The sequence below is a fragment of the Haliotis rubra genome, unplaced genomic scaffold, assembly GCF_003918875.1.
Source record: "Haliotis rubra isolate DU_JTF1 unplaced genomic scaffold, ASM391887v1 Scf52, whole genome shotgun sequence".
Lineage (NCBI taxonomy): Eukaryota > Metazoa > Mollusca > Gastropoda > Lepetellida > Haliotidae > Haliotis > Haliotis rubra.
In genome coordinates, this window is record NW_025767213.1 from 1929468 (window position 1) to 1956410 (window position 26943).

The window sequence follows — 26943 nt, forward strand, 5'->3', positions numbered from 1 at the left end:
GGTTCTAGATTCTGCCAAGTTGTCCACTGTTGCCTCAGACTCAGCTTGAGGATACAATTCACCTTTTTTTACCTGCCACAAATGCGATAATATCAGAAAGACTATATACTTTTACATACATGGGTATGACCTGACATCAGTACTTTATGGACATAGTTCAGTCAGCAGTTCCACAAATATGGACATCCTTTAATCACGACGTTATCGTTAAAAGCAAAAGACTTGAGCAATGTTAAATTCATATAGAAAGGGTATCTGCATTATCATACTTTTTTTCTGCACTGACTCCAAAATACTGACTTTATATATTCTGTTTGTGCAACTGTACATTATGTTTAGCACTACCTTGTAGTAACACTAAAACTATTAACAGCTGTGTCAACTCATTAACTGGAGAGGTATTTACATAAGCAAGTTTTGCTTATTTACCAAATCAGATTTCTTTGGAAATGAAAATATGATTAAACCGTATCTTTGGATAAGTCCAACCACACTTACTTGATTCCATGAATACAAAGTCACTTATGACCTGGGAATACAGTACAGGATGCTAAACCCAGTACTGTACTACAGAAATAGAGAACATGAGGTGTGGTAATCCGATTTCACTGTATGCCATTAAGGGAGAACAAGTTGGAGAAATGGTATTGATTTGGGTGACTGCTTCACAGGTTTATGTCTAAGGGGAGATTACTGAATGTACAGGCGTGGCAGATGAATCACTGACCAGATCACCAGATCAATGATAAAATAACTTTGAATATTTAGTACATGTAATCAACCCTTTATGTGTGTCTGCCTTACAATCCTTATTACAAATTTGTATATTTGGGTGAGGTGTGATTTTGTTGTTTGGAGCTCAGAATCACAAGATTTTATATCCTAGTATGGCCATCACAAACATTTTTGTGGCTGTTAATCAATTTGGATTTTGGAATCCCAACAGCAGCCGATTAGCTAGAGCTGCGCAATATAACCGTTACCGGTATTTACCGGTTCAGACATGAAAACGATACGTATTTCGATACTCTGATCGAAAACCGGTGTTTTGACATGCATTCGGAAAACTTCCTAACACTCGGAAATCTTCAGATTCGCAATATATCGCAGTATGAAAATCCTCTGCAATACCCACCCCTACAATTAGCCCCATCAGATAATGTACAAGGACTACATTGTGTCCCTAGGGGGGCAGTGGGGTAGCCTAGTGGGTAAAGCGTTTGCTCGTCACGCCGAAGACCCAGGTTCAATTCCCTACATGGGTACAATGTGTGAAGCCCATTTCTGGTGTCCCCCGCCGTGATGTTGCTGGAATATTGCTTAAAGCGGCGTAAAACCAAACTCACTCACTCACTTGTGTCCCTAGGCTTATTCTAGTGATTCATACAGTGAACCTACAATGTACATATGACACTGTCACAGGGATCCCATGTCTTTGGAATATTTTGTATATTGCCAGTCCCAGACACTGGTATGTGTTGATGTCTGGTTTGCATGAACAACACAGAGCTGTGTCAGGAATATGATCAACCTATTCAAGGTTCACTGTATAATTTGGGGTGGTAGTAGGGTAGCCTAGTTGTTAAAGTGTTCATTCATCACGCCAAGACCCAGATTCGATTTCCTGCAAGTGTACAATGTGTGAAGCCCATTTCTGGTGTCCCCCGCCGGTATATTGCTAAAAGCAGCATAAAACTGAACTCACTCACACAATGTATAATTGATAATTGCAATGCACATGTAGTTTCTCTAGGATAACTGTTTCACTGTCAATAATTCAGGTCCTATGTCCATGTTTGGTCATGCTTGCAAATACATTGCTGTGGACTTTATGACTGTAATCTACACCATATTCTAGCACGACATTGTGTGATACTCTATTCTGATTGGCTGGGAGCTCACTGAAGTAACTTCGAAGCAGGAAAACTTACAGGTAGCGATAATTCATCAGTAGCGCAGAAGCAGAAGCGGTGGTATTGAGCCATACTTCAAACCGGGTTAGATCTAGCGGGCATGACATCGACAACACACGTCCAAGCCTGTCTGCTTCCGTCCCGGCCGTATTGCTGGCAAGTCAGGTCTTTTCCAAATTGGGAATAGTAGCGTGGTCACCAACAGTTACTTCCGTGAATAAAGTTAGTGGGGTTTTGGGGGGGGGATTAGTAATTCGCTTGAGAAAAATCAAATAATTGTACTTGCATACAGTATAAACTGTATTTTTGTAATCTATTTATGCTATTTATTACAAATACAAGCATATTGGTTCCTGAAATAATACATATATGTTGTTGAAAATGTCTTATTTTGTTCATTACACAGCCTGTCCCTCAACGGGACAATTCCAAGCAATTTCCAGGAAAAAGGCCCTTTCACGCCTTGTGTTCTAGTGCGCCAAAGAGTATGGTTTTAAAACGCTTATCAGTCGTGCTAGAATGAAGATAAACGTGTGAGGTTTTTAAATTGAACACTTAGCGGTCTTAAATCAATTATAAAGGACCGCAAAATTGAAAACAGAGTAGCTTTATCTTCTAATTCAACACCTTTCTAAGTTTAATTTGACACTAATGTGGTCACTGATCTTTGGTGTGAAAAATTTACTCTGTCAACATGGTCAAGACATGTCAATGGATATGTTTTCTTACTGTTTCACTGAACATACTGAACAGTACATTAACCTCCTATTGTATTCGTTACCCAATGTTCGTATTCATTATCCATATTTGTGTATCATTTTCACTGGATTTGGGTCAGCCAGTATCTGTATCTGTACCGATATGCATGCTTGAAAAAGTATCTGTACCGAAACGTCGCTATTGTACAAAAAAGAAGTTGATCATCCATAAAGACCTACTGATGTGAGGTTCAACATTTTGTATTTGTCCACATGCCATCAAGTCACAGCAACTACATGTAATCAGTTTCAGTTACTGCTTAAAACTCTTTTATTGGTCTGAGACTACTGACCAGAGTGGTTGGAATGTTACTGGAACAAAATCAGTAGTGATCCATTTGCTAATAGCATGGATAGAGGGGAATGCATACTGAATCCACTTTTAGCAATATTCCAGCAATATCATGGCAGGGGACATCAGAAATGGGCTTCACACATTGTACCTATGTGGGGAATCGAACCTGGGTCTTTGGTGTGATTAGCGCATGCCTTAACCACCAGACTACCCCACTGCCCCTCAAATAGGAGGGCCAGTACTTCGAGAAACTAGCCAGAGAAGTATGATAACTTCAATTTCAGTAGCAGGTCAGAGTGCATGTAATGCTAACAGGTGCACATTCAAGATATATGTGTCTGTTGATTGAAAGTTCAATACTATGGTGTTTGTTGCCAAGTGATTTCAACACAGTCTAACTATTTATGGTTACCTGTAACATACTGAGGGCTAGAAGTGGACCCATCGCATCAAATGTTAATAATTTATTGGTGATGCTTCAGTGGAAGATATCAGTTTCTCATTAGGCTGCTTTGCAAAATTAAACATTCATAATTTTTCTTGGTAGCCTTTGTGACATATCTGGAACACATATCCATCTTACTATTCTATAGTCCATGTTATGAAGTATTTTCAAAATATACATGTCTATTGTTGGTGATATAGATGTTCTTATCTGCAGACAAACAAGGAAGAGATTCATGGTTCAGAGATATCATGGTAACAGGAATCATGCAGGTGCATGTGTTTATGGTGCAGTCACGATTGTCAGTCTTAAGTCTACCAACGCTGAAAGACATTTATGTATATCATGTGTTTGAGGGTTGATTGATAAGTTCATATAGAAGTGAATTGTTTTGTTGCCAACATTACATCATGTCATAAAGGTATTTTCTTTAAAAAAACTTGAATCAGCTGAGTAAGCAGGGGTCTGTGACTTGCTAAAATGGACATTGATAAATATGAGCACAATTTGTTTAGTTCCATTTTTTCCTGGTGGTTATTGCATAGGTTTTTTAGCTATAACTACATATGTAGTTTATTTGAATTAATAGCACTGAGGAGAAATTTGGGAAGTTTGATCTTGTCAGTAATCATTCAGGTAAGTTATATCTCTCAGAAGATGGTTGTTATTCCACTGACATTGCTAGCTGAATGGCATTATCTTTCCAGATTTAAAAAAACTAAGTCCTTGGAGACCATTTTCACAACACTGATATAAGTTTCTGCTGTAGCAGCTGTCACTGATCTTCCTCATGTAAGAAAGAAAGTGGACACATCTTAGATACAAGACAGAGGCAGGGACTTGTGGCGAAATTGATATTGTCCCAAGAGATGTCTTTGCAACTACATGTATAACTGATGGTGATTGCCTGTCCTGTATGAATAGGTTCATCATAAGGCTGCAACAATGAGCTATCACTTCTATTGATCTGTCATCATGAAGTCTTCAATTAGTGTATGTTGTGACAATCATCATTATGTCGCCCCTTTCAGTCAGTGAAGGTAGATACTAAATGAACATGAATTTGAAGTCAGGTTGTCATTGGAATTTAGAACAATTGCTGGCAAATGTCCCTTACATCATGGTGGTGCTACAGAGTTTATTCTTGTCAATATTATCTTGTTATTCTCATTGGGGTTTTTTCAAATCATATATAATACAGCTGGTGATTAGTCATGGTGATACACACATGGTCTGTCACAGTTGGTTCTAAACAGCATCACTCATTGGATACAAATCAGAACCAAACTGGCTAGGCCACACTACACAAAAACTAGAGTTAATGTTCTTTAAATGTTCAGGGAATGAAAAGCTCCACATCACGCAACTCTTGCTCAGCTCATGTTCACAGTAAGTGATGATTTTATGCATTGATTAATATTGTGCAACGCATACCCAGTCTCGTGTGAGAATGTATTGTATAATGTAAATTGGAAGTGCTAGATATCAGGCAGTTCCAAACTGGTAATTATCTGGCTAATGAGCAGACATAGCGCTTGAATTACTGACCTTCAGTATTCTGGCCAGAATGTTTCCCATTATTAGTTCATCTGGCCTGAAGTAATTACTGGAATATTGCACAACAACCAGGAGTGTTGGTTTGTTTTGTTGGTTTGTTTGTTTGTTTTTTTTTGGGGGGGGTCACAAAAAGGACCTAAATATTCAATCATGGATGTAAGATTAATACTATTTATCTTAAAAACAAACCACAGATAAAAGTACTGATTTTGAACATTCTTTTGAGCTTAGTCTATCCATTGTTAGCTGTATAATATGTAAGGCAATGCTGGTCAAATTCCATTCTGAGGATCGGAAAATCACATCGTGGTGTTGGAAACAGTAGGTCCTTCAACAAGTATCTTGCTGTAGTATTTAAATCAAGGAAATGCTACAATTGGTACATAAACATTTCTGAAATAACAAGGGGCGGTGGGGTAGCCTAGTGGTTAAAGCGTTGGCTCGTCACGCCGAAGGCCCGGGTTCGATTCCCCACATGGGCACAATGTGTTAAGCCCATTTCTGGTGTCCCCCGCCGTGATATTGCTGGAATATTGCTAAAAGCGGCGTAAAACTAAACTCAGTCAGTCAGTCAGTCTGAAATAACAAGGGTCCCTTGATTTGGGGCTCCTACTGTTGTACTATATTTCAAGCATAGCATTAGTTATAAACTCTGCAGTCTTTCTATTTTTCCACTTCACAATAAGAGAAACAGCAATGTTACACCACACTTAACACAACTAACAATGTCATCACACTTCCTGGACAAATCATACTATAGGGTGCAAGACCTGTTATCGGAAAAGTGAGAAGTGTAGAAGTACATATTAAAACAGTAAAACTAACATTGGCCTCCTACATGAGGTGTTGCTTGTCATAAGAGGCGATTAATGAGATCGAGTGGTCAGGCTCGCTGACTTGGTTGGCACATGTCCTTGTATCCCAATTGCACAGATCGATGCTCATGCTGTTGATCACTGGATTGTGTGGCCCAGATTTGATTATTTACAGACCGTCACCATACAAACTACACTCACTCACTGACTGACTCACTCACTGACAACATGAGGTGTGAGGTGTTCACTTGCATGGTCTTTATATGTTGGTCAGTTGGCCTTTATAGGACCTGGGCCCCCGTTCCTCAAAGCGATCGTAACCCTAAGATGATCGTAACTCCCATACTTGAACAGAGACTTACGGCAGTCTTAGCACTACGATCGCTTTGTGGAACGAGGCCCAGTGCATTTAATACAAATGTTAATATAACCAGTTAGTAAATATAACCAATGCTCATGGAGTCGTACTCTTGGGGTCAAACGAAACAGGTTCATGTCCTGCAGAGGTTGAGACAACTGTCTAAGTGAAATTTTAAAAAACATCTTGTTATGAAAGATTATTACTTGATTTCAAGATGTACGTAACTTACAGCGTCCATGCTGCTGGTAGTGAAAGTGTGACAAGTTGGTAATTCAGACATATCATGACTCTCGCTGTTTACATTTGAAGTGGCATTGGTGTTTAAGTCAAATCGGGTAAAAATCTTAATCTATTTTTCTTATTTCTTAATTTTCAAGTACATTTATCATCAACAGTCATGGGAGAACACTTCAGCAACTTGCTGATAAATATGTCAGTGCCTTTGTTTGGTGTGGCAGTGTTGCCTTTGTAAAGGTAGAAAACGTGCAGAAACGTATAACATTAAATTTGAATTATCTGCCTCAAACAGCGGATTGTTAGGTGGGTGTGATAGATACCCCATTCATATATATACCATAACAAGATGTGTTAGGTATTGGTTAAATATGTTGAAAAAGCCCCAGTCTTGTTTAGCAAAGATGTTTGTGTGATGAGCATATTCAGGTAATGTGGGTTACAAAGTTAAGAAAATATTTTTGTTGTTCAGGGTTTGGAGATATATGATCATTGCAAGTGTATGGTAACAATAATGTATTTCCCAAAACATTTCAACAACATCTACAGTACAACTTCCAAAGTATAACATATTTGACACAAAGTGATTGACTTGCAAGTCCAAAAATGTCCTTTTATGCAACATTTCTAAGTTTCCATAAATTAGGAAAACTATTCGAATTTCATAACACAAGACAGTTACACATCAACACAAAGTTTGGTATCCATACCCACATCCATAAATTTAACATTTCGATGTCGTAGCCAATATCTAAAATTATTACTAACTAAATATATTTGTATTGTGCACAAATACCCATTATTATTATTATGTTTTACAGATAAAAGATAGTATGCAGCAGGGAGGGTTCGGGTGGTCCTTATTACTATTATTATTATTATTATTATTATTGATACACATATCGCTGTAATTCTGCCTGTACTATAACATTTGTACACAATGGCCTGAGACCTATATGTACTGAAATATACACTTGCTGTCGATGTGTTTACATCAACTGACACCATGGTTGCAAGGCGTACTTGTTTTTTAGGCTTGATTGATACTAGCATGCTGTTGGAAGGTATCCTGAGTTTGGTGTATTTGTGCCAACCTGAGTCAGTTGCGTATAAAGTGAGTTGAAAATTTGACAAGTGTGGGTGTATGAACATTGCTTGTATGCTTGAATACTTGAGACTTCCAAATGTGTTCAAGACAACCAGGAACTCAGCACAGTTGGACAGATTTCTGATAAATATAGAAGCAATTTGCAGAAAGCAGAAGGTTGATTTCAGGAAACGTGTGAATTTGCCACATTGACTGACACAAAGGGGGGTTGACTGTATTTACAATCTAAAGCCTACTGAAAATGATGCTGAAAAACAATATTGCACACACCATTGGAGATTGAAAGTGAGATGGACTATTTATAAGAGTTCTATTCATCAGGAATGATATATGTTGTATGTTGATAATGGTAAAGTCTGTTGTAATTAAGATAAAGGCCAACGGGAAGCATGTAACTAAAACAATCTATGTTGTTGCAGTACAACCATAGCAACCAGACCAGGCAACAGGGAACTTCTTTGTGTCATTGCCACTGCTACATATTACAGACCTGTAACTAGGATTCAGTATTTCAAGAAGTACATGTGGCCTGTGACTCAGCAAGATTGGCAAGCCATTGACAGTTATCTCGCATTAGTATTATGTGTGGCAACGCATACAACAGGCATTTATCATGTTCTGGCATGGGTTAAAAGTTTCAGTTGTTTGATATTACTTCCACACTTGCCTGATTTCTTATTCATGATGTTCTTTGCAAAGCCAGAAATTCACATTGGATATAATATATAACGTATGTTATATTTGGGATTACACTTTCTTAGTAAAGTACAGATTCTAGTACTTTTTGGGTTGAGTCCTAATCGCCAGCACACAAAGTCACCGCGGCTAGTGGAAGCCGCGGTGGCTGAGCGGTCTTGGCGTCTGACTTTGTGTGCTGGCGATTAGGTGCCTGACTCTGAGGGTGTGGGTTCGAATCCTGGATGGGACTCAACCCAAAAAGTACTAGAATCTGTACTTACTAAGAAAGTGTAATCCCAAATATAACATACGTTACATTTGACCACTTTCTAAAATGGCATTGTGTATTTAATAGAATAGAATATAATGACCACAATAAATGGATTATTATCTGATTTAAGAAAGAAAAGGAAAAAAAGCTGTTTTGTTAGGTTACCACTTCTGTTTTTGTTTTCTTATGTCAACTTATTTTACCTTTTGTCCTATGTCAACATAATTTACCTACGAAATATTGTAAGTAACATCATCATTCATGGGCCACAGCATGAACAATAATCGATCAATATTTGGTTAATTATTATTGATCTCTGTGATCTCTATTGATAACCCACCCTTTTAGTTCCAGTCTTGTTTGGCAAAGATGAAAACTGAACTTTCATGGTCTGTTGTCTCCCTTGCCTCGGGATGTGTTGATATGTCCAGGATCAATTTACCTTAAACCAGAAACAAAAACTGCAGACCAGATTTTCCTTAGAATGCTGATGTCATTTGTTGTTAGTGTGGCATTCTTGCTGGTATTAAAACAAAGATAAGTCTTTGACAGCTGTGTTGGCTGAATTTGGCCAGGTGTTGCCAAAAGAGTAGGGGAAGGTCGGGGGCTACAGATTCAAATCTCCATTGGGAGACTCATACTCATTATGCCTTAATGAGTGAATGAATGTTTAGGAAATCTTAGTGGTACTTCTGATCCAGTACTGTCAACTTTAAAATATGATACCTATGTTTCCATGAATGTTTAGGAAATCTTAGTGGTACTTCTGATCCAGTACTGTCAACTTTAAAATATGATACCTATGTTTCCATGAATGTTTAGGAAATCTTAGTGGTACTTCTGATCCAGAACTGTCAACTTTAAAATATGATACCTATGTTTCCATGAATGTTTAGGAAATCTTAGTGGTACTTCTGATCCAGTACTGTCAACTTTAAAATATGATACCTATGTTTCCATGAATGTTTAGGAAATCTTAGTGGTACATGAATGTTTTCTGATCCAGTACTGTCAACTTTAAAATATAATGCCTATGTTTCCATGAATGTTTAGGAAATCTTAGTGGTACTTCTGATCCAGTACTGTCATCTTTAAAATATGATACCTATGTTTCCATGAATGTTTAGGAAATCTTAGTGGTACTTCTCATCCAGTACTGTCAACTTTAAAATATAATGCCTATGTTTCCATGAATGTTTAGGAAATCTTAGTGGTACTTCTGATCCAGTACTGTCAACTTTAAAATATGATACCTATGTTTCCATGAATGTTTAGGAAATCTTAGTGGTACTTCTGATCCAGTACTGTCAACTTTAAAATATAATGCCATGAATGTTTCCATGAATGTTTAGGAAATCTTAGTGGTACTTCTGATCCAGTACTGTCAACTGTAAAATATAATGCCGATGTTTCCATGAATGTTTAGGAAATCTTAGTGGTACTTCTCATCCAGTACTGTCAACTTTAAAATATAATGCCTATGTTTCCATGAATGTTTAGGAAATCTTAGTGGTACTTCTGATCCAGTACTGTCAACTTTAAAATATAATGCCTATGTTTCCATGAATATTTAGGAAATCTTAGTGGTACTTCTGATCCAGTACTGTCAACTGTAAAATATAATGCCTATGTTTCCATGAATGTTTAGGAAATCTTAGTGGTACTTCTGATCCAGTACTGTCAACTTTAAAATATAATGCCTATGTTTCCATGAATGTTTAGGAAATCTTAGTGGTACTTCTGATCCAGTACTGTCAACTTTAAAATATAATGCCTATGTTTCCATGAATATTAAGGAAATCTTAGTGGTACTTCTGATCCAGTACTGTCAACTTTAAAATATAATGCCTATGTTTCCATGAATATTAAGGAAATCTTAGTGGTACTTCTGATCCAATAATGTCAACTTTAAAATATAATGCCTATGTTTCCATGAATGTTTAGGAAATCTTAGTGGTATTTCTCATCCAGTACTGTCAACTGTAAAATGCCTATGTTTCCATGAATGTTTAGGAAATGTTAGTGGTACTTCTGATCCAGTACTGTCAACTTTAAAATATAATGCCTATGTTTCCATAGAGTTTTAAATCCAGAACTGCTTATAATTGTTAGCAATAGCCTGTGTATTGTATGCAGGCCATGTACATGGATCTACTCTGGATCAGTGTGACATGTGTTTACAACTCCACTGACAGCCGGTACAGTATCTGATATCCTGATAAGCATTAGCTTTTTGTAATTATGCATGCAGGGACAACTGGTCTATTGGGTGTCTTTGCACATTACTTCCTTAGGTACAGATGCACTGAGGCAGATTTGCAAAGCAGGACAAAATCATGCAAATATTTATCTGTATCTAGAAATTGGGTATGAATATTAAATAATGTACACATTTGCTTTACAGCGTCAAATGAGTATAACATGAGATTCACAGACATATCATAGATTAACACCTACCAATGTATCAGCTCATGTCTTTATTCAGGGTTGGAAACACCTATTTGTTAGAAAGGTAATGCTTAATCTTGCATAATGCAGTTAACACAAGCGAGTCTGAATTAACCTGACATGGCAGTTAAACAGACACTGGCTGATAGGAACAGTCTATTATTTGTAGGGTCACATAGACTATCAAAGTGAATTAAGTGACATTTATTGGACTTTTTATTCCCATAGGCCAAAGGCCCAAAACAGATCTTCATTTGTGTATTACATAAACCAAAGGCCCTAAAAAGCTCCTTATTATTGTAATATGGGACATTCATAATTTGACATAACAGATCAAGTCCACACAGTACACATACATTTCTTTTCTTTTTCTTAAACGTTTTTGAAACTGTTATTATCTGTCTACTGTATTTGTTGCATTAAGCACTAATGGGGCTCCTGGCAAATTGAAATTGGGATTCATACCAAAACCAGACAACTGAGTGAAATCATTTCACCAAGATTGAATGATAATGAACAAACCTAGTGAAACATCAATGAAACTAAAACCTTTTAAAAAATAGTTACCAGGCAGTTAGTTTCCATATCTAACCCTCTGTTTGCTGTAAAATCTATTAACACATGGAAATACAGACTGTCATGCAAATTTTCAGTTCCAGTTGGAGCTACATATAAGATTACAGACTGATCTAGAAGTTGGCTAAGGGCTGATTATTGGATCAGACTATTCACTAATGTCAAAAAAGAGTTTGTACTCTTTTTGTAATAAGTTGCAGTGGTCTGTCACAGACCCGCATGTCCAATGCATTTAGTCAGTTAGTGGTTAAAACTCTTTCAAATTTCTCAATTCAAGCTGCATCTTGTAATAGAATATTTATATTTTCATACTTGAAGTAGAGATGCCAGATTAGAGTTTCAAAAAACGGTTTTGTGTTATTTGTTATTTCCATCCTGATTTTGTGTGGCAGGTTTTGTTCCCTTTGGCCTTTTAATACATAACACAATTTACTTTTATCATTCATTTAACAATTACTATTCATTGCTCCTTAAAAGCAAAAAGAAATGATTTGTGTGTGACTTATTCTAATTCAAAAGATTCTCAGAGCTCTGCACTCATTTCCAGGAGTCAGTAAACTTCTTTTAGCTCTACATTCAGCAAGGGAAATGCTGTTTTTTCTCTTTGTAAGAGCAGAAGTCTGCTGCACAAACTCCAAACAAACAAGGCATAGCTAGGAAACATGGTAAACAGTTGATCGCGCTTACATGCTCGTTCTCCTGTAATCTGGAGCTAACCACTGGGCACATTGTTAGTCAATATTAACCATTGATAACCTCACACTCATCAATACATTTGTCAGCTTAGACCCAATTATGGCATGAAGATAGCAATGTCAGGTCAAAGCCCACTCAAAGGACACATGTTTTCTTCACAAAGGTTTGTGTTCAATGTGTGTGGCAATATGCAGATTATTTCAGAAACTGTTGGCTGAAAGGGTTAAAAGAATGTATACAGAGTTGTGGGCCAACATTTTGACTGATCGTCCAGAATGTTGTTTGTCCAGAGAATAAATATACTTCATATATATGTATGTCATGCAGGGAAACAGAAATCTGTATTAATTTTACCATACTTTGATTCCAATTGAACATCATTTAAGATTTCAATATAACTACAATATGTAATATTACTGTTGCATGATAGTGTGTCCTGATACGACCAGTGCTTTGTAGATGAAAAAAAGCTGTCATTTGCTCTTACACCTTGCATGATTCTAGGGAGCATGTGGTGAAATATATCTGAAACAAATGTGATGGCTACCATTCAGCAAGTTGCTGCATTCAGTAATCTTTATATTGTCAGTGTTGTGTTGTTAATGTGAATACTAACAATCCCAAATTTGTACAGCTTGCCCCTTAACCACAACAACATGGCTTCCTATTTGTTATATGTTGGTGGGTATATTTCAGATAAGATAAGATAATTCTTTATTGTCCCAAGGGAAATTTGTTTTGCATCATACGTTCTCCAGTTTTTCATTCATAAAGCAGCCATACATAACATTGCAATTGGTAATCATGAAATAATCAGGATATAAATACATCAATTTAGTACACAAACATAGATATTGAATAGAATTTGGACAATTAAAAAACAAGTCATTCACAGAATTTGTTGTTAATGCATCTAATACTAGCTGGAACAAATGAGTGGCGAACCCTGTTTGTTCTAAAAGTCGGCATACGCAGCCTGCGTCCAGAAGGTAATGATGAATATTCAGAAAAGAGTATGTGAGTAGGATCACTTATAATTTTGTTTGCCTTTTTTTAAATTTGCTGCTCATAACAACTGCCGATACTTTCAATAGGAAGCCCAATAATTTTAGACGCAGTGTTTACAATATTTGAAAGTTTGTTTTCATTCTAAACAGACAGGTTCCCGAACCAACTCAAGAAATTAAAGTTTATGACACTTTGAATAAAGGTTTTGTAAAATAACATCATGATAGTTTGGTTGATTTTAAAATGTTTCAACTTCCACAAAAAATGCAAGCGTTGCTGTCCTTTTTTATATATTTTCTCAGTGTTTTCGTTCCAGGAGAGTTTCGAATCTAAGACAGTACCCAAATATTTGCATTCAGTTACTCTTTTGATTTCATTACCTTCAATAGTTACAGCATTTATTGTTGACTTAGCTTTTCTAAAATCTATGATCATTTCTTTGGTTTTTTGCACATTCAAAAATTAAAAATTTCATTTACACCTTTCTACAAATTTAGAAATTTCAGCTCTGTAACTAAGTTCTGATTCCCTAATAAGTCCTGCCAATGCAACAGCATCCGCGAATTTGACTGTAAAACATGTTTCTATGTTGGATACACAGTCATTGGTGTACAATATAAACGAAATTGGTGAAATAACACAACCTTGTGGAGCGCCAGTTGATGTGTTTACAATTGATGATTTCACATTATTAACCTGTACAAATTGTTGTCTGTTAACTAGAATATGTAATGAGTATTGATTTGCAGCCTCACCTGACTATTCTATAGTACTGCTATGATGTTTAGTGCATAGTTTCTATTGTACATCACACAGACATCTATGATGTGTAGTGGATAGTTTATATTGTACATGACATGGACATCTATGATGTTTAGTGGATAGTTTATATTGTACATGACATGGACATCTATGATGTTTAGTGGATAGTTTCTATTGTACATCACACAGACATCTATGATGTGTAGTGCATAGTTTCTATTGTACAGCACACAGACATCTATGATGTTTAGTGGATAGTTTATATTGTACATGACATGGACATCTATGATGTTTAGTGGATAGTTTCTATTGTACATCACACAGACATCTATGATGTTTAGTGGATAGTTTATATTGTACATGACATGGACATCTATGATGTTTAGTGGATAGTTTCTATTGTACATCACACAGACATCTATGGTGTTTAGTGCATAGTTTCTATTGTACATCACACAGACATCTATGATGTTTAGTGGATAGTTTATATTGTACATCACACAGACATCTATGATGTTTAGTGGATAGTTTCTATTGTACATCACACAGACATCTATGATGTTTAGTGGATAGTTTCTATTGTACAGCACACAGACATCTATGATGTTTAGTGGATAGTTTATATTGTACATGACATGGACATCTATGATGTTTAGTGGATAGTTTCTATTGTACATCACACAGACATCTATGATGTTTAGTGCATAGTTTCTATTGTACATCACACAGACATCTATGATGTTTAGTGGATATGATGTTATAGTTGATACATCACACAGACATCTATGATGTTTAGTGGATAGTTTCTATTGTACATCACACAGACATCTATTATGTTTAGTGGATAGTTTCTATTGTACATCACACAGACATCTATTATGTTTAGTGGATAGTTTCTATTGTACATCACACAGACATCTATGATGTTTAGTGGATAGTTTCTATTGTACAGCACACAGACATCTATGATGTTTAGTGGATAGTTTCTATTGTACATCACACAGACATCTATGATGTTTAGTGCATAGTTTCTATTGTCACACAGACACATGTTTAGTGCATAGTTTCTATTGTACAGCACACAGACATCTATGATGTTTAGTGGATAGTTTCTATTGTACATCACACAGACATCTATGATGTTTAGTGCATAGTTTCTATTGTACATCACACAGACATCTATGATGTTTAGTGCATAGTTTCTATTGTACAGCACACAGACATCTATGATGTTTTTAGTGGATATGTTTGGATATTGTACATCACACAGACATCTATGATGTTTAGTGGATAGTTTCTATTGTACATCACACAGACATCTATGATGTTTAGTGGATAGTTTCTATATTGGATACATCACACACAGACATCTATGATGTTTAGTGGATAGTTTCTATTGTACATCACACAGACATCTATGATGTTTAGTGTTTGATGTGGATAGTTTCTATTGTTCACACAGACATCTATGATGTTTAGTGGATAGTTTCTATTGTACATCACACAGACATCTATGATGTTTAGTGGATAGTTTCTATTGTACATCACACAGACATCTATGATGTTTAGTGCATAGTTTCTATTGTACATCACACAGACATCTATGATGTTTAGTGCATAGTTTCTATTGTACATCACACAGACATCTATGATGTTTAGTGGATAGTTTCTATTGTACAGCACACAGACATCTATTTCACACAGACATCTATGATGTTTACATACATTGTACATCTATGATTAGTGGATAGTTTTAGTCACACAGACATCTATAATGTTTATATTGTACAGCACACAGACATCTATGATGTTTAGTGCATAGTTTCTATTGTACAGCACACAGACATCTATGATGTTTAGTGCATAGTTTCTATTGTACATCACACAGACATCTATGATGTTTAGTGGATAGTTTCTATTGTACAGCACACAGACATCTATGATGTTTAGTGCACAGACATCTATGATGTTTAGTGGATAGTTTCTATTGTAAAGCACACAGACATCTATTATGTTTAGTGCATAGTTTCTATTGTACATGACATGGACATGGACATCTATGATGTTTAGTGCATAGTTTCTGTTGTACATCACAATGACATCTATGATGTTTAGTGCATAGTTTCTATTGTACATCACAAGGACATCTATGATGTTTAGTGCATAGTGTCTGGTACATCACACTGCTCTAATGATTAGTACAGAATTACTATAGTTCATAACACTGATATCTATGATGTTTAGTGCAGCGTTTCTAGTACATCATATTGCTATGATGTTTAGTGCAGCGTTTCTAGTACATCATACTGCTATGATGTTTAGTGCAGCGTTTCTAGTACATCATATTGTTATGATGTTTAGTGCAGCGTTTCTAGTACATCATATTGCTATAATGTTAAGTGCAGTGTTTCTAGTACATCATACTGCTATGTTTAGTGCAGCGTTTCTAGTACATCATATTGCTATGATGTTTAGTGCAGCGTTTTTAGTACATCATATTGCTATGATGTTTAGTGCAGAGTTTTTTAGTATATCGTGCAGTTATTATGCTTAGTGCAGAATGTCGTATATCATACAGCTCAGATGTTTTGGGTGCAGAATGTCGATTACATCATTCAGCTCTGATTATTGTTTCTGTTACATATTTACAATTTCAAACCATTTGACTTTCATTATATTAATCTATGCTTAGTCTCATTACTAATGGCCTGGATCCAGTTGTATCATTGCTTCATTAACTAATGTCAACATTAAACCCTAATCATACATTAAATCCTTAATGCATCATTAGTTAATGGCATCATTAAAAACGGTTTTATCAAACACTTATTAGCGTATCATTATCTAATGACGTCCTAATGTAAATATTTTCATTAAATCCGGGGATTCCCCAAATTTCTTCCCACAATTCCACGCTGTTAACATGTAATAGGGCTAAACCCCTCGGAACAAAAACAAACATTTCGACTGCTGTGAAGAAACACGTCTAAATAATTCTGAAACGTCGCCGATAAACCTAGAATCAGTTGGAATGTTTTGGAAAATACACGAACATGAACGCCGAAGTGAGCTTTCCGTCATATTGGATAGTGTTTACAAAATCAAGTTTCGCTAAGGCCAGTCATAGGACGCCTATTAAATCATGTATATTTCATATTCAGTTGTGACAAATGCATCGCTGAATTCCTCATACATTTTAGAATCAAATTCCAAATGGTCTTTGTCACTAAAACCAAGTGTCTAAGAAAAAACGAAACATATTGGGTGTAAAAACGGGACGTTGTGCTCATTACACAGCGCGCTGGCTAGAAATATAAACAAAGCAAAAATCAGATTTTATAGTGTGCAGCATTTTCTCAATTTTTTTAGACATCATGTCGTCTATTCGTAGCATGCATGAGCTCAATATTTTTAGAATATGCACGGAAAGAGTATCGTAGCAAGAACTAGAAAACTTAAAACAGATACAATACTGAAATTTGATATACATATTCATACGAAAGTTCTGTGAAGCGTGACGCCATGCGAGACACAAAATCATGGAGAACGACATAGGCAATTATCGGCATTTCTGACTTTTTCAATGAAAACAATAAAAACAAACAACCATACGCAGATAGTCAGAATATTTCCGATTACTTACATCATACATTTATGGACAAAGGTTCCCCTGCAAAATCATGGGCACCCATATCCACGAAGCCGCCATTTCATGAGAAATCGGTCATCGTTAGTGATGTCATACATCAACATTGTTGGACATATGTGGCAATTTCTTTGAGGTGAAGGTCGGTTGAATAAGAGTTAACACAATCACACTGACCTGCGAATTACACTTGTATTATTAATGAATACTTTGTGTATCGTTCACATATGGTTTCATGAAACTAATTTCATTATCAACATTTAGTATTTTAAACCTAAGTAAAACTGACATAATAAATAAAAATGATTTATTGATTTCATGAAATGTATATATGCACATGTTTGTAAAGGAGTTGTGTTATAGACAAGACAATGGCGTATACTCATTGGCCAGGTGCGCGTTTGTCACAAATGTTTTGAGTATGATTGTTTTCGATAATTCCGTGAACAAAGCATCACGAAAATATTGTGTCCTTATTTACAGCAAATTCTCGCCAAGTGATCTGAGTTACAATGACTTAGTATTAAGCATACCGGAGTGAGGCCCCCATATCTTTATAAGCGTGTGACCTTTATGTAGCCATTTGACGTCATAGGGGGAAATCCATTTTCAACACATATTGCGAGTCACTTTTAAGATTGAGTGTATAACGTTATACATAAGCACACAAACTAATTTAATACATACCTATGTCATTCAGGTATCAGGCAGAATTTTGTTCACTCACACTTTCTGTAAAGATGCCAAATTAAAACTATAGTAGCACAGTACTTTTATCAGTGCACGATAAAAAGCAGAGAAATTTACTGTTTTTAACGCATAACAAAATGTATGTAGATCCAGTGCGGCGCAAACGAAATTCTGGCGCACTGTTCACTTTTCCAGGAAGTTTAATGAAGCTCTAATGATACCCCAGGACCTTCATTAAGTTAATGACGCACTAATGACAACAGAGCATCATTAAAACGTTAATACAACAGAATTTAATGATACATTAGTTAATGAACGTTTAATGGCACGTTAATGCTTCATTAAAGTTTGATACAACCGGGTCCAGATGTGGTTAGACTGTCCTTATTAGGACTGGTGACTGTCAGCATGTCACATCAGACCTGTTGATCTATCATATATATTGATTCCTACTTTCCAGTTATACACAGTTATCTCAGCTTACAGTTAGAATACAGCATATTCTCTTTCCACTATGTCACGCATATTTTTGTGCAGTCAAAAACTTCATTGCATTTGCTTATTATTTTAAAATGCCATACACATTTGCAGGGACAGTTGCATATAGATAAGGTAGTTCTGTGATTCAAAGTATTCATGACAATATAATTTTGAACATCTGCAATGGCAGGTTTACATAATTTCATGCTGTTTGGGTATGATTGAAGATAAAATTAGGTATTGATGTTAGGGACTTCATTCTATTCCATGCTATCTCTGAATAATGATGTCTCACATGCTTCCAATACAAATATCTGTCATCAGATTTGTTTTAGATCTTTAGATGTTGTTAATGCGTTATCAACTATTCCACAAAATCAACCTCATCAGGTATCTCCATTACAAAGTATGATCTTCTCATTGTTACAGGTTATGAACAGTTTTGAGGAACAAGTGGAAACATCAAAGAGCTGTTAACAAAGGCCACTTGTTTACAAGGTTCTTATGATGGCAAGGAATACAAAACAAAATCCTGTGATTGTTGTCACTGCAAAATGAAAGATATGCCGACCAATGGAGAGACGTCAGTGGGCATTGACAACCAGCGCTCCAGTGTGGAGTCAGGGGTGGAGATCACTGCCAGCTCATCTCAGGGTGGGGATGAGGTGCAAGAGAAGCGACCCACCCCATATGAAAGACTGTCTCATGATCTCAGCAATGACAACAAGTGTATGAAAGAAATCACCCTTGGGAAGAGGATAGGATTTTATAGAATACGAGGAGAACTTGGAACTGGAAACTTTTCCCAAGTCAAAATGGGGATCCATGCCTTAACTAAAGGTGAGTAGACCATGCTATTGTGGTTGCAGGTGGACTTGAACAAACCCGATTTTCATGTTAACAGTCAGTGATTTGTCCTTCTCGTAATTATGTAGAAATATAGGATGATTTCAGACAAGCAAGACGTGACACTAAATCATTCTTTGAAATGTGTTGTAGTAAAGATGATGACATAGTATTTTTGAGAACAATACTTCTTGAGATATTGACTAAGCCAAGGTAATTTGTAAACCATAAACATTCCCCCTTGATGTATTTTGCTGTACAATGCATACTGTTATTCTTAATCTGCATGTAGTGCCGCTGACTAGAGGTAGTTGTTCTACCAAGTTGTTTTGTATGACTGATTAATATAAATTGATTTTTTCTTAGTTTCATTCAATTAGATTTACCTTCTTCTTTTTTCTTGATGTGCACTACCTAAAGTAGTTAAAAGACAGAGTTATTGCAAAAGGTAGTAAATATTACTGTTTGATAATCAGTTCAGAATTATTCACCTGAATCAACAACTAGCTTTGTTGTGTGTCATATTGTCAGGATGAAATTTGAGATTAATTTTTGAAACAGACAAGCTTTCTGAACATTGCTGTCATTGTGTACAAATGACATGACCACCATCTTCTTAAATGAGAAGCATTGATTATTCATACTGATGTCATCACTTGATGTCCAGCCAAGTTTCCTTCAAAGATCAGCTTTGGTTTGCAAAGCATTTTGATACTGCCTAATGGTCTGTTGCTCAGTTTTAATGCTCTTGTTAATCATAGATTTTGTATATTGTGCACACAAAACTCTACCCGGAAACCTTTTTGGTGCACTTATCCAAACTTGGTTTCATCTCAGCATGTCAGGATATAATCATTAAATGGCTGTATTAATTTGACTGTATATGTTAGAACCCAGATGGTTGCCATGGAACATATTTACCCAATATAATCACGTGTGTCACAGTTTTCAATCAAGGTCAGTGTATGTATGAGGGGAGGAGATGAAGCCAAACAGCTCATTGGGGAATAGATCAATATGAATAACTGTGCCTGCAGCACACGTGCCACTGACTTTGGCAGTATTTGACACCTGGCGTGATCAATATCAATCACTCATGTACGTACACATTGTCTAACACATTGGGGTCAGAGACATGGCCCATGAATTGACCGCATGCCTCACTGCACCATTGAATATCATAATTATCTCCAACCTGCCAGATTACACATCCAATTATTGAATTTAATGTTACATTTGAATTTATGAATCTTGGGAAACAGTACTAATTACATTTCAATTGGGAATTCAGTATACCATATGTGCCATACTGATGAGCATCCAAACCTCACCTTAGATAAGAATTTTTTATTTTTTTTTTTTCATGTGGTCTTTTTATTGCATAATATTCAAAAGCTGCATTGCACAGAACAGCAAATGGAACTCCTGGACATTTTTAATTATACAATATATGTGTACAAGGGATGGCTGAAACGTTCTGAAGCTAACTATAAAGCATGCCCAGTACATACACCCTCAGTAGTTTACTTGTGATAAGGAAATATTTACCAATGTTTACAGGCTGTATTTGAACTAGGTACACAAGTTGACAGCATATTTCTGCAGGCATCAAAAGTGTATTCTGGGTTGATAAATATGTACAAAACTGGCACTGTCATCCTGTATCCCACTGCAAGGGGTAACTCCAGCAGCAGTGGACATGGTGTCTACTGGAGGGGATGATGTTCTCTCCTTTGCCACTGATTTTGTTGATCAGTTTGTAACAGTAGAGGAATCTTAGGTTCAGCCAAGTCAGCTGGAGACTAAACAGTGGAAGAAGCATTGGAAACATTTTCGCCTTCAAAGAAGAATCCAATGTCTGCTTAAGTTTTCTGAGATTCCAAAGTAATCCTACTGGTTGATTATCCCATGAAGTTCAGATCATTGATGTGCATTTGTTTTCTAGTCTGGCTTGTCATCTGCTTGAGAATATCAGTACTAACCATCATCCAACATTCACTATAGATGTTTAATGTTACCATGGCTGTAATACATAAATGTGGCTTTGAACTCACTGGACTAGGTGAAAAACAATTAGCAACAAACTCAATCGGTGCAGTTCAATACAGTTAGGCACAAAAGTTTTCAGCCATCCCTTGCACATGATGGGGTGGTGGGTCAGCAAGACTCATTGTAGCCACTTGCCTTGGTTTGATTCCCTCTACTGGTATATTTCATGCAATGATTTTCCAAGGTACAAATGGATTTTGGATATTTTCACCATTTTTAGCAACTTTGGATGGGATAGTTTTCTGCATGAATACCAGAAGATCAATCTGTCTAAACCCTGCTAATGAAGTCAGTTGTATACATATACATGTCCCAGAAGATCAATCTGTCTAAACCCTGCTAATGAAGTCAGTTGTATACATATACATGTCCCAGAAGATCAATCTGTCTAAACCCTGCTAATGAAGTCAGTTGTATACATATACATGTCCCCTGCTAATGAAGTCAGTTGTATACATATACAAGATCAATCTGTCTAAACCCTGCTAATGAAGTCAGTTGTATACATATACATGTCCCAGAAGATCAATCTGTCTAAACCCTGCATGTCCCAGAAGATCAATCTGTCTAAACCCTGCTAATGAAGTCAGTTGTATACATATACATGTCCCAGAAGATCAATCTGTCTAAACCCTGCTAATGAAGTCAGTTGTATACATATACATGTCCCAGAAGGTCAATCTGTCTAAACCCTGCTAATGAAGTCAGTTGTATACATATACATGTCCCAGAAGATCAATCTGTCTAAACCCTGCTAATGAAGTCAGTTGTATACATAGTTGTAGTCAGTTGTATACATATACATGTGTCAATCTGTCTAAACCCTGCTAATGAAGTCAGTTGTACATATCATGTCCCAGAAGGTCAATCTGTCTAAACCCTGCTAATGAAGTCAGTTGTATACATATACATGTCCCAGAAGGTCAATCTGTCTAAACCCTGCTAATGAAGTCAGTTGTATACATATACATGTCCCAGAAGGTCAATTTCTGTAAATAAGAATCATGGTAAAGATTATCATGAGTATTTTATATTTCACTGAAGATCTTGAGAATCAAGATTTTTGGGGACGTTTATCTTTTGGAGAAGGTCTATGAATGAAGTGCATGTTCAAGACAAAGTTTCCCACAATTACATTCAGATGTTCAACAGGGACACCTGAAACATTTAGCTGACTAAAGTGAAACACCTGAAATTCTACTTACCCTTCGGAAACATTAATAAGATAAGTGTAAGCAAACTGACTCTGGCCACTGGGCTAGTGCAAGGTTACATTTCTTGTTCAATTGTTAATGTCAACAGTACGCTAACTATCATTCATAAATCTCATTGCTGTGAAAGGTTTTAATGACAATTCAACTTTTGAAACAATAAACATTGATTGTGTTTTCACTTACATACATTGAGGGAAATTCAATATTGTATTTTACAATGAAGATAGTATATACTTTAAACTTGTAAGAAGAAAAAGCTTCGATGAAATTTTTTAATACTCAAATTTCCATGCAGTGTGTATAGAGAGTAGGGGCGGTGGAGTAGCCTAGTGGTTCAAACGTTTGCTCGTCATGCGGAAGGCCTGGGTTCAATTCCCCACATGGTCACAATGTGTGAAGCCAATTTCTGGTGTCCCCCGTGTGATATTGCTGGAATAATGCTAAAAGAGGCGTAAAACCAAATTCACTCACTCACTAAAGAGTGTGCAGTTGTTGAGACCATTGTTAATCAATTCTTCTTCATGGTGTAATTTTTAGATCATAATTGCATTCCACTGATGATCGTCCATGTTTGTGTTGTGATTCTGGTTCTGAAGACAGGGTGTGACAAGTAAATCCCTCCTTTCTAGCAAGTTTGTCACTTTAAAAGCAGAGCAGGAGGAATGTGTCATCTGTGAGACATTGATTACATGGCCAAACAGATCTAATTTGAAAAAGTGTCATTCTACTCATAGGGTGCAAATTTTCTTGTGCTGTAAGAGCTGGTTCAGCTGTGTGTCATTGAACTTCTAACAGTAGTCACTATTATGTTGTTGTATGAAGATCCTTATAGTCTCACACTCTTCACATGTATCAAAGAGTGAAGAACATCCTTTCAATTAATCTGTTAATTTTATGCCACTAATCTGTTTATTCTTTTCAGAAAAAGTTGCCATCAAAATATTGGACAAGACCAAGTTAGATTCTAAGACACAGCGATTGTTGTCTCGAGAGATTTCCAGTATGGAGAAACTGCACCATCCAAACATTATACGTCTGTACGAGGTTGTGGAGACCCTTGCCAAACTACATATAGTCATGGAGTATGCTTGTGGAGGGGAACTCTTCACTAAACTGTCCAACGAAGGCAAACTGCCTGAAGCTGAAGCCAAATTACTTTTTGCTCAAGTCGTCGCTGCTGTCGAACACATGGTGAGGATTATGAACTGTTTAATAAAGGTGTATTATGATAGATGTAATCTTTCCCATGGAAATAGCAAGTCTGACATTCCTCATATTTTCTTAATTAGAAGCAATATGAATCTTATATTCTATGCATTCTTCTATTTAAAAGAATGCATATTATCATGGTAACATCATCATCCATGTGTAGAAAACAGCAGAAAATCTGCAATAAATAAGTTTTGTCATTGCTTGTATGTCTGAAACATAAGGTTTGTGATATTAATGTATAAAAACAAGCATTAAACAGTCTCCTGAAAGGGAATATGCGCTTGTTGGTTGATATCTTTGAGGATCTGTAGAGTAACTCACCATCTCAAGATACTTGCTGCAGTAAATCAGTAGTGATAAATTGTTCTTCTATATGGTGTCATTATAGCCTAAACACTTGGGTAATCACAGAAGTATTAATGTGTAAGAGATGTGTAGCCCCAAGTTGTTCATACTTTATGATCATGTGTAAAGAATGGGGTCATTCTCTACCTCATACTGTTATCGTGTATCCAAGGTACATTTTGATACAATTCAGTGATTTACAACCCAATGCAAGAATGACGGCATCAGTGCATGTACTCTCAGTAATTTAACAAATATTTGTAAATTCTTCCATAGACAGGAGTTTGATACATTTTGTTAATGCGATGGTATGCATGGCCTGTGAGCAGAATGTGAAAATTGGTTTCATTAGTAGCTCATTATGATGTCCATATTATTTAGGAACATGATGATCGCCAGATAAACTGGTAACTTCATTGACTGATGAAGATGAAAGAGGTTGATGAAGTGAAAACTAAACAGCTTCAGCACTTACACTACATCATCCACTTGTCAGTGTTTAGGTGGAATAGCAGTTAATTTCGTATGAAAGTGTCCCCAGAGCAGGTCAGCCTCGCAGTACTTTCCTGCGGGTTGTCTCCCATTTGTTACACATGCCAGTTGTTATACACTCTGATATTGCCAGTTGTTACACAGTCAGGTCGGGGGGTAATCACTGCTATACCTACAACAATAATGGACTAGCCCAAACGGCTCAGTAGAAGGATTTATAGTAGTAAAGCACCTTAACTGTCAAATGGATCAAAGGGATTAAGAGCAAGCAGTTTTGATTTTTTTTTACTCAAGAAATGTTTGTTTGATTAAAGATGTTTTTGTAGTTAGCATTTAATATGTACATTCAGTTGTTTTTATCTTGAGATGGTTTCTTCTTCTCAAGGCAGGATTAACTATTTAGTTAACTCAGTTATATAGAAAATACACCATTTACTATAAATGGCTGGGGATGACCCTTGTACATTATCCATGGATGGTATACAGTAGAGTATGTCACATCGTAGATCTGGTGCAAGACACGTGGCTGGAATCCATGAACTTAACTCCTGACACCCCTCATTCAGTGGACTTCAATGACTACGTTGCCAACTGGGAGGATGACAACACCAGATTTCCAATGCACCTATGGAACCACCACCAGAACAGAGGACCGCGCACTAACAACAATCTCGAGGGCTTCCACAACAGACTAAACCGGACCTTGCCACACAACCATCCGAACATCTACAGGTTCATCACCGTCATCCGCAAGATTGAGTCTGCAGACCAACCCAAGCCGTCTCAGGTCGACTTCGTTGCAGCTCCTCCTACCAGAAAGCGAGTGTTCAGGGAGTTGGAGAACAGAATCCAGAGACTGAAGACCAGCTTCACCAGGGTACCAGGACCCCACTTGACTTCCTTGATGCCATCGGACATTTGATTAAGCTTGGTTGAGACTCTTGTTATGTGAAATCTATGTGCTGAGTTGAATCAGTTGTTTAGAAATAAATGATAAAAGACATCGAAGAATGATGAACTTCATATACGTGGATTTGCAAACAAATGCATATAAAATGCAATTAAATGATATGTAGTGCTAATCAATTCCTGTGTATGTCCATTAACTAGAAATGAGATAAACAATAGCAGTAGAGGATAATTTTATGGGGCTGGATTAAGTATCAAATACGAAGATGCCAGTATACCTGTGTTTGTTTTCAAGTTCATTTCTTCAAATACATAGTTATGAAAGTTAAAGTTGTAAAACAGATCAACAACATTCTATGGGAGATATTTTGAATGTGCTCCTTGGTCAAGTAACAATCCCAGAGCTAGTTGACTTATTCAAGGTAGAGAGCTGGTATGGGGTCAGTGTTCCTCCAGGCAACATTCTTCATTATCTCCATGGTTACCTTCACCTGAAAAATAAAAACAACATATATATTATTAATGTTGTACATAATCAGAAAGATGTGTCTGTGTCGGATATATTATCTATTTGTAGAAACATTGTTTTTAGAATGTGTTTTATTAAAGTCATGATGTTTATTATGGAATTATTGCTTGTTTTGGTGTCAACAATGATGTAGGTATGAGTGTGTGTGCTGCCCATCCAATCATTCGTAGGAGGAATTCTTGCTGTACAGGTTTTCTTCAATCGTTCCTCGGTTTCTTTTTATTGCCTTTGAACTCATGTTCTAGTAGTCTCCCTCAAAACTTGATTGAATATGAGTTGTAGCTCACTCAAAATGCAAAGTGTCAATGCAGAATATGTGACAGGCCCTATGTTACCGAGACAAACATTCAATCCTTGATAACTTCAAACAATAGCTGCATGTCTACCTGGCAGCACTACCTGCAAATATTATGTTAATCCTGTAGGTGTCAGCCATGCAGCACACTCCCTATGTAATTAGGGCTGATGGTCAATGGTTTGTTTATAGCATTGTCAACAAGATTTCCACCTGTCACTCAATATAATGTAACTACAGCTCAATCATTTAGTATGTAGGTCACCTGATTTACTGATGCGATCAACCAGGTTCAGGAATGTCCCCTGGTA

General features: G+C 36.6%; 1 protein-coding gene across 1 annotated transcript in view; it reads left to right on the top strand.

The window, feature by feature from the left end:
* LOC124292519 (serine/threonine-protein kinase NIM1-like) overlaps positions 1-26943 on the top strand; it is a 48087-nt gene that overhangs the window by 10324 nt on the left and 10820 nt on the right. The window contains exons 2-3 of the mRNA XM_046729637.1: positions 19171-19581; positions 23773-24041. Coding sequence (XP_046585593.1) covers positions 19296-19581; positions 23773-24041 — 555 coding nt within the window. The 5' untranslated portion in view covers positions 19171-19295. The remainder of the gene's footprint in view (positions 1-19170; positions 19582-23772; positions 24042-26943) is intronic.